The sequence below is a fragment of the Vitis riparia genome, chromosome 16 (assembly GCF_004353265.1).
Source record: "Vitis riparia cultivar Riparia Gloire de Montpellier isolate 1030 chromosome 16, EGFV_Vit.rip_1.0, whole genome shotgun sequence".
NCBI classification, from domain to species: Eukaryota; Viridiplantae; Streptophyta; class Magnoliopsida; order Vitales; family Vitaceae; genus Vitis; species Vitis riparia.
The window spans coordinates 16,438,720-16,448,610 of NC_048446.1; the positions used below are offsets into that span (position 1 = coordinate 16,438,720).

Here is a 9,891-nt window from a genome sequence, read left to right on the forward strand (position 1 = left end):
GAAGTTTTTTTTTTTTTAATACATAAATTTTTACATTTTCTTTAATTAATTACATATGCTCATTGTCATTCTCTTGTTTATCGGTAAACCTATCTTTTATTTTAAGATACATATATAGTTGTGGCAACCCATATTTATCTCTTGACATTATCATTAATGTAATGTTTGGTTGGCATGATAGGATAAGATAAGATAGATATGTTCTAGGATATCATACTTAATTGGATGGGAAATACATGTTTAGGATATGATTTTCAATGAGATATCTTGAATACACATATCTTATGGACATGATATTTAAGGTAGCATATCCAATGAAATATGTTATATTATAATATGTTTATCTTTAACTTATAAAATAAAAATTATATCACATTCCAATATTTTTTTAATAAAAAAAATGAAATTTCACTTATATTTAACAATATTCATGATTAAATATTTAAGCTTTACAAATAATTTTTTATATTATATTATTTAATACATAAAAAAAATTATATGTCATATATTATTATTATTTTATAAATATTTTTTTAGTTTTTATTTTTTCACCATAAATTTAAATTATAATAAAAAAATTTATTGTGCAAAAATGAGTATATATATATATATATATAAATAAATAAAGAATTAATAAAAAATAAATTTATAATACATGAGATATGCATATTTCATATCTTAGTATGAGATTAACATATACAAGATAAAAAGAAGAGGATAGATAATATATATTATCACTTATCCAATCATTGAATATAAGATAGGATAGGTGATGAGACAACTTATCCTATCCCATCACCAACCAAATATGAGATAAAATATAATATCCGATCCCTTATCCTATCTCATGTTATATTTGGTCAACCAAACATGATCTAAAAGATTGATCGCAAGTTCTTAGGTCCTAATTACAATATGGACCTAAAACACTCATTGTCTATACTAATAGAAAACAAGATTGGACTATTATTAGAGCAATGTAGGTACATATGTACAATATGCTTGGATGAAACATTTTGGATAGGTACAAATAGTTTTAGGTGCACATTTTGACACATGTTTGGGTGCAATTTTTTGGATGCACATTCTCAGTACACAAATAGAGTTTGGGAATGGAATGTATTTTGGAATGTATGTAAATACAATAATATGATAATTATATTTTTGGATGTGATTTATTATAGGTTAATACATAAACATTAGAAATATATAAGTTAAGTGGCCAAAAACAAATATATATATATATATATACATTACACAATCAATTGTAATGATGTGATATCATAACTTAAAAGTGATGTCACACCTCATATATATGGTCTTGGCTAATTTATTCATAAGTGCTAAATAGCCAAATTGTTAAAAGATTCCTGAATGAAAAAGGTTACCCTTGACAAATATTAATATCTATATCTTTAATCTAAAAGTGAAATTCATCATTTGAAAAATGAGAAGTCCCCAAAGTGGAATGAGCAATTATAGATGAAAGTTAATTTTTATTCTATGCTAAAAATTGGACTAAAAAAATTGATAGAAAAACAAATTTGAGAAAATTGGGGTGGGAAAGTCAAGACTTCCTAAAAAAAGCCATGTTAAAAAGAAATCTAGTTGGATAGTTTCAAATTGAATGTTTTTTGCTTTCCATGAACTTGGAATAATTTGTTTAAATAATAAAGTAAGATGGATTAAGGTATTCAAGTAGTAAATGATCTTCATCTACTTGAGGTTGGATTGTTACTGATAATGCAAATGATTTATTCATTATGAGCTTGAAAGTCTTTTGATTCCTAGAAATTGAATTATCTTGCTTCTCTTTATTGATTTGTGAATAATTTTACAAATCCAATTATCTTAACATTTTGGCTAAGTTTTTGAAAATCATGATCCTTGCTAAGAGTGTATCCTATTTTCCAACTATTTTGGAATTCATTTGATATCTATGTATATGATATGATACATGATTTCTCTTGGATTTTTAGTAATTTTGAGATTAATTTGAACTTCTTTGAGACTTTAGAAGGGGATACAATAAGATAACAAGGTCAAAATTTGTGAACCTTCATTACTAGGAAGGATTGGGAGAGGGATTTGAACGCCTAAAATAATCGCTTAAATGGTCATGGGACATTCACATGCCTCTTGCGACCATTCAAATGACCATGTTTTAATTTGTATTTCATTGTTTAAAAGGACTTCAAATGCTCATTTTCTCTTACATCTTTTTCTTTCGCACGTCTATTCCTTTTGTTGTAAAAGTCTTTAATCGTGCTTTCTCATCTTCAAATCTAGATAATTGGAGATTTGATGTATTAGGATGGCAAGACAAAGTGGTTTTGACGTATTTTGGATCATACTTTGATATCATATGTCATTACACTTTGATCATTTTGGTTTGTATTTTTGACAGGACCGTCATTTATGCTTTTATTACCTAGATATTTGGTAGATTATTTCTCCTTGTGTGCTTGATCATGCTTAATTTTTGTATATTTGTCATTTTATGGAAAAAATGGGGAGTAAAAGGCATTGATTACATTATTACCTATCGAACTTTGCTTTTCATGAGTTTACTATTAAGTGTGTATAGATTATAGAGAGTTGAATTCATTGCATGAGGAATGATCAAGATTAATGAGGCTTTTATTGGGGAAAGGGAGGGGGGGTGTAAGATGTTGGTACACAACTAATAATGGTTTTTCAGTTAGCTTCCTCCTCGCAAACGACAAGTGTATCTGGAACAAGATGTGTCTGGATAGTTTTTTTGGGCACGCCTCTCTGAAGCTTAAGTTAGTTTTTGGAAAAAAAAATGGACTATGACTTTTTTAGGAAGCTTATTTCATACTTGAATTTGATGTATGGTAGTCTTTTATTATGACAGAGCTATAACATTTTACGTGCCTCTTTAATGCTTTAAATGTCAATAATTGACCTTATGAATAATGATTTTTGGGCTTGAAGTCAGGCGTTTATGTTTATGATTACTCCTGATGCAATAGTTCAGTACATTTATTACTTGCATAATAAATATAGATGCTACTTGAATAGCCCTTTGTTTGTCTGATACATGCACGAGAAATGGATTTATACTTGGACGGATGTGGGGTTCCACAATGCCCCTCAATTCTCTTAGCGAGATCCGTCTATGAACTAGATGAGTGGTTGGAGAGAATTTACTGTTAACTTGCTTGTTGGAAAAGTTTACAAATTTTTGTTTTAGCGCCAAAGGAGCATGTGTTTGATGCATAGGGTTCGAGGTGACACATGATTATGGTGGATGACAGGCAACAAGTCTTTTCAAATGCCTCGATCATTGCACCCATTTTTCAACCTATTTAAATGCCATTTTGACCATTTTAACTTTAGTCTCTTGTTCTTGGATTAGGTTTCTTCTTGTGGTTGCATTTAGGGACTATGTTGCTATTATTTTCATTGTCAATATTGCCACAGGTTCACTATCAGTGCTATTGTTCACCACTAGTGCTGGAATACCTCTGCTTTGTTATGCCAGATTAGGTTTTTTCTTCTTTTATTTGAAAACTTCCTGCTTTTATTAGCATTGTGTTAGGGTTTCTGCATATTTTTGCTTGAGTTGTGATTTGTGAGGGAGTTTTGCTTGATTTGTGAGGGTTTTTGAAAGCCAAAGCATGGATTTTGGCTAATTAATAACTTTATAAACGACTTTGAGTTAATGATACTTTGCATAAGCTTTTAAGTGGTTTAAGGGGTCAAACTTCCTTAGTAGCAATATGATATCGGGTTGATGCCTTCTATGTCTCAGTCTAGGGGATGTTTGGTTAATCCATTTGTGCTTCCCCATGCAGGTGTCTAGTCGACCTTTGTTCAATTTATCTACATGGATAGAAAGGGTGTTTCTTCAACAAGTGATAGGTCTCAATGGAGTAGAGTGAGGGCTTCTTAATCTAGGCATTCTAGAATGAACCATCTTATGGATGAATTGTCTGAACAAGAGTTCTGGGTTTGCTCCCAAATTCCCGACTTGGTTGATATTCAACTTTCAGACGGCGAGGCCCTATAAACAGATGGATTTACTCATAACTCAATCTACTTCATGAAGAAACACTTTGTGGTGGGCTGAACAATCAAATACATGCTATATATTTGCTTATCCGTTTTAGCCTTATATACATATTAAATGTTCGTTTATCCGTTTTAGCCTTTGGCCTTTATCAGATTTTGAGCTTTTCTCTTGTTTGCGCCATTTTGGATTTGCTTTTAAGCAATGGGATCGAGGCTTAGGCTATTTGGCTTTGTTCCTATACTTTCAATAGTTTAGTTAAATGCTTGTAAGCACGTAGTTGGCTTCGACTTTATTCTTTCGCTTTTAAAACATCCTCTCAAACACCTTTATTTTAAAAAACTATTTTTTTTCTCTATTTTGAAAACAATTTTTAAAAACAATATTTCAAAAACATTACCATATGGTCTAATTTTCCTTTTTTTTTAAAAACAAGTATAAAAGAAAAATTTTAGGCGCGTTTAACCGTTCCTAATAGGAAATCCTTATTTTTTCCAAGTTAAAATTAAGAACCAAATACAAATTAAAATATATTTAACTTTAAATACTTAAAAAGCCAACAAGTTAGAAATTTTTTGTTTTATCTGAACAAATATAAGGACTCCGAAATTGAAAATTATAGAAGACATTAAATTGGATGAGAATGAAAGATCATAGAAAATCTTTTCCAAAAAGAAACTTGTTGGATATTCTTCTTATTTTTCTTATATATTGCTTTAAGTGTAGATTGTTTTTAGATTTTCCACATTAATTGGTATGAAATTCAATGGGTGAATGGAAGCCCTGTATCTATTGTTAGATTTTTAACTTATTTTAGGGATGAAGAAAAAGATTATCTCAAAGAAATGCATGGGCACTTATAAAGTCTCTTTCTTCCCGTTGTCCTCTCATTTATCTCTCTTTGCATCATCTTGTACATATTCCAGATTGACTCAACATCCACCTCATTGCATTTTCTTTGCAGTTTGGAAACTCTTTGAACATGGATGGTGAGATAAATACCTCAAGCCAGTCTCTCGAGATCAAAACCTCTCATGTTGGCTTACATATTATGGTTGTGGATGATGATGTTATATGTCTCTCAATTGTAGCAGGAATTCTTAAGACATGGAAATATGAAGGTATCTAATGGAGATTTTATGCTTGATTTTATAATAGCACTTTTATTTGGTGATTCAATAATGCATGCATGTTTATTTTTTATAAACTCACTTTTGGTGATCCCTTCAATTTTTTTATTTTATTTTATTATTATTGTAGAGGATAAAGAAATGATATTCATCCTAAGTTAACTCATGCTTAGGGTTATTTTGGGTCTAGAAAATTTTGTTTGTTTCTTATGCCAATTAATCAAAGTTTTAATTTTCTTCTAATTATAGTACTGACCAATTTCAAGTAATTTTTCAAAGAAAAATCGATGCTAATATCAATTTTCTTTGTTGATATGTGTGCTTTCTCTCTTGGATTTATTTTATAATCTATTTTTACAATTTCTCCATATATCCTAACAATGCAAGCTTAATCAATATGTGGAATAAGATGTGATTTTATGCAATTTTCTTTTTTTCAACTCTGATAATTAATGAGAGGATCGCTAGTTTAGCTATCAAATCCTCCAAGAAAAACTTTATGTATAATAGCTTTTTAATGGTTTATTGGTCTATTTTACAATTTATTAAGGTCATATATAAGATATGGATGCATAATGGGGCAGAATGCATTTTGAAGAAATTAAATATTTTTCATAGAATGATTTCTATCATTTGCATTGTTGTGTCAATGGAAGCTCTAATAGAAATAACGTTAGTTCAAGAATGAAAAGATAAAATAATCTACATAAATGTATATAAGGTTTTGGCACGGTTTAGCTAATTATATATATATATATATATATGAATGGGAGAAAATCATTCCATTATACCATAGAAAACATCATAGAAGACAAACTAGATATAACTATTTTTCTTATCTAAACTCGGAACCATGAACCCCTTCACTTCACTGAATGTCTTCCATTCTTCCTTACATCTTTATCTCCCTTGTATGATCTTTGCAAGCTCATATTTATCTCATTACTTTTTATTCTTATGACCTAACATTTTTATACAAACATTGTAAATCATTTTTCTTATTCTATAGGGAATTCTAATATTACAATTACATGCGAATATAAAAAATATTTTATACAATATTATTTATAAAAAGGAATTTATACTGAATAGGAATTTGGGATACTTTCCAACATGATTACTATATATCTAATACCTATATTTTTCTCCACTTGATCTACAATTGAGCTTTCCGATTCTTAGTGTTGGGAAATGCTATTAGGGTATGCCTTTTATTCTCTTGTAAGAGGTTTTTAGTTGCTTTGTTCATCGATGTTTTAATTATTTGAAGGTAATTGATTTGCCTTTGTCCATTTCAGTCGTGACTGTTAATAGTGCCCAGGATGCTTTGACTACTCTTCGAATAAGAAGTAATTTTTTTCACCTTATTGTAACGGATGTGCACATGCCTGAGATGGACGGATTTGAGTTTCAAAGGCTAGTCCATGAAGAATTTCACCTCCCTGTAGTTAGTAAGTATTGCTTTGAGCGAGAAATCTCTTTTCTTCATTTGTCTTAATTTCCTCATCTGTGGCAAAGAATTCTTATCCTAAATGAAAGTCCTCTTTCATTCAGTAGTAAAGTCTTCAAAACTTAATTTTGAGTTTTATCAAACCCTAAACCTTCTTGCACTGCAGTGTGTTCTGATTTGCTTGTCTTTCCAATTCAGTGATGTCTGCAGATGATAAAGAAAGTTCCATGTTAAGGGGTTTAGAAGCTGGAGCTGCATTTTACATTGTGAAGCCTGTAAACTATGATGACCTTAAGAACTTATGGCAATATGCTGTTGGCCCAAAGAAAGGTAAATCCCATATTGTCATGCAGGAAATCGAAAGGACTCAAGGGGCATCACGACTTGAGAAAACATCCAATAATGAAGTACAGTCATTGATGAATGAAGAGAAGCATAATAAGAGAGATTCCAAGAGAAAGACATTGAAAAAGGCTAATGAAGGCAATGGAAAAGAAAAATCTGAGACTGTTGCCCCCAAGAAGGCAAAGGTGATCTGGACATCTGCACTTCATAACCGGTTCTTGGAAGCTGCAAGAAAAATAGGCCTTGAAAGTAAGAAAGCCCTTTCCAATTGGACATTCCTTTTCCCTAGGATTGAAATGGTACCTACAAATTATATCCATAATATTATATACTTTTACTGTCATATTATTCAGGGGCTGTTCCAAAGAGGATTCTTGAGATAATGAATGTGCCAGGATTAACTAGAGAAAATGTGGCTAGCCATCTGCAGGTTTGATTCTATGCTTTTTCATTTTCCATGTTGGAGCTTTATTGCTTGAAGAATCCTAATTGTGTATCTGAAAAAGCTTTGTTGTTCAATTTGTTTGATGCCTTCCAATCATTTCTACTCCTTAATGATGGCATTTATGCCACTTTTTCAGAAATATAGAATTTTTCTGAAGCGTGTAATGGAAACAAGCAGCCCTGGAACTATCACTGGAAAGAACATTTCAGAGAGAACTCTCAGATCAAGCTTTGCCACAGGGCATCCTTCATTAATGGTTAATGCTCTCCAGCGAGGTTTCCCACAGTTTCTGGACCATCAACAAGTAGGAGCATCCCAGTTGCAACCAAGATTCCTTGGCAACCTCCCAATTGCTAATGGTTCAAGCCTTAGCAGCACAATTTTCCCCAATCAGCAAGCTTCAAGTGGTAACCCTATACCTCAACTTGGATATGGACAAGCCCATTCAATGAACAAACACGCTTATCTCCAGCAACCAACTTTTGGCAACACTAAGGCTCTCTATCAAGCCAACGGTGCAGGTATGAATGCTACAGATCCAATGCAAATGTACCAACAGAAAATTCAAGCAAGATCAGAACTTGTCCCAAATGCCATGTCTAACAACACTTTCACTGCCTTAGGAGTTTCTGATCCCAACAACATTCATGGAATCCAGAACAATGGTGTCAACAATTCTGATATGACACTAAATATTGCTGGTTCTGGTCAAATGGGATTTGCTGGTGGTGGGATATTGAATGGTTTCAATGGCGGTTATGGCTTGTTCGATGGAAACAATGGTATTACACATGCATCATTGAGAAATGTGAATTCTGGTTATTATGCTGAAGGAGCATGTTCTTCCGCAGGGTTTGGGGGCACAAACCAAATCCCACCTAGGTTCTCCAATGTCATCCAACAAGACAATAATCCAATGCTGCTGCCACAACAGAACAATCTAGGGGAAGGAGGGGAGGACAATAGCTATTTGCTTGATCAAGTGAGGAATAATACTGCTCCTATGGAGAACCCTTCTATCCCACAATTTTCGGAAAATGATCTTGATGAAATTTTCGGGCAGAACCAGCCTAAAAATCCATCCTATAATGAGGTACTATTGAAACTGATTAATTACTTTCTTGGCTGCACTGGATATATATTCTTTATTCCAATTTGATTCTTTTTCATACATAAAGTAGTGCTAGGTTGGTTGTTTATAAATATTGACTAGTTTCCTTCTTTTATGCCATTGGATTTGATATATGAAGCAACAAATTAGGGAAGAAGTTCATAACCATGGGTATACCATCAAATCCAATCCTGTGGAATATAACCCTCCTGGAAACCAATAGTCCTCCAACGAGGCATGTCATATGCTTAGTTCACTGACCGAGTCTGTTTGTAAACTACTTTTCATTACGTATCTCTATTGTTTTACTTTTTCCCATATATTATTGGATAAAATGAGCACAACAATTCTAAAGAAACTTGGAGGATTTTTAGAAGTTGCAGTTTCAAATACATACCAAAATTTTCTTTTAATGATAATTCAATAGCTTGTAACTTGTCTTGATTTTTACCAAATTTAATCAACTCAATGTGAAAATAATTTATCTATAGAGTAATGAAAACCTAGTTTCCATATATTTTTCTCCATTAATTTTTATTTTCTCATCTTCTGCCTACTTTTATTAGTAGTCCCAAACAACTGCACAGTTCCAAATTGTTCTGAAAAAACTTCCAATTTGTTGATATCTATGCAGAGACAATTTGATGGAGGTATAATAAGTTACGATTATGGCAGTGGCATGAATCAGTTGGATGACTATTTTCCAATCTTTGATCCACCATACCCTAATCAGGCAAGTCAATTGCTTGCATAAAGTTCTATTCCCTTTGTTACTAAATAATGTTCCACTGCTTCATTTGTCCTTTTTTCTTCTTAAATTCTTAAGGATACTGATTAAACATGCCCAAGCCCTATATTTCATAAGAGTAATTGAACTTTACCACTGGGAAGTTATTTTTCCAAGAGAGTTTTTGTTTGAATTGCAGAAAGAATAAGGGAATGATGAAAAATGGCTGAACTCTACTTAAAGATGGATTCCCTCCTCAAGCTATTTTTATAATTTTCTTTTCACTATACTCATTCTTTTCATGATCAAATGGAGCCTAAAAGCTGCTCTAGTGCACACTCTTAACTTCCTTTTTAGTTTAACTGAAATCCATCCATTGTGATGTGTAGAAACAAGGCGGTGGAGAAGTGGTGGAGCATGGAGCCTACAATGGCTATCTGGAGGTAAACCCAACATGGAATCCGGCAAGCCATCACTTCAAACTTCATTCTCTTTGTAGTAGTATAAATAATGATTTAATGGCCCCATTTCAGAAATTTTCTGTCCTTGAAAACTTCCCTTACAGACTTTTGGTGTCTTGATTTATCTTGCAGGGTGTTAGTGATGACGTCGTGGATTTGGTGTTTGGTCCATCTGGCATGCATTAA

General features: G+C 32.2%; 1 protein-coding gene across 1 annotated transcript; it reads left to right on the forward strand.

Annotated features, from left to right (window-relative positions):
• Window positions 1-6,816: 6,816 nt before the first annotated feature.
• LOC117933328 (two-component response regulator ARR1-like) lies at window positions 6,817-9,891 on the forward strand. Its single transcript, XM_034854695.1, has 6 exons — window positions 6,817-7,210; window positions 7,315-7,391; window positions 7,543-8,499; window positions 9,152-9,250; window positions 9,634-9,687; window positions 9,838-9,891. The coding sequence occupies exons 1-6, from the start codon at window positions 6,817-6,819 to the stop codon at window positions 9,889-9,891; spliced, it is 1,635 nt and encodes a 544-aa protein (XP_034710586.1).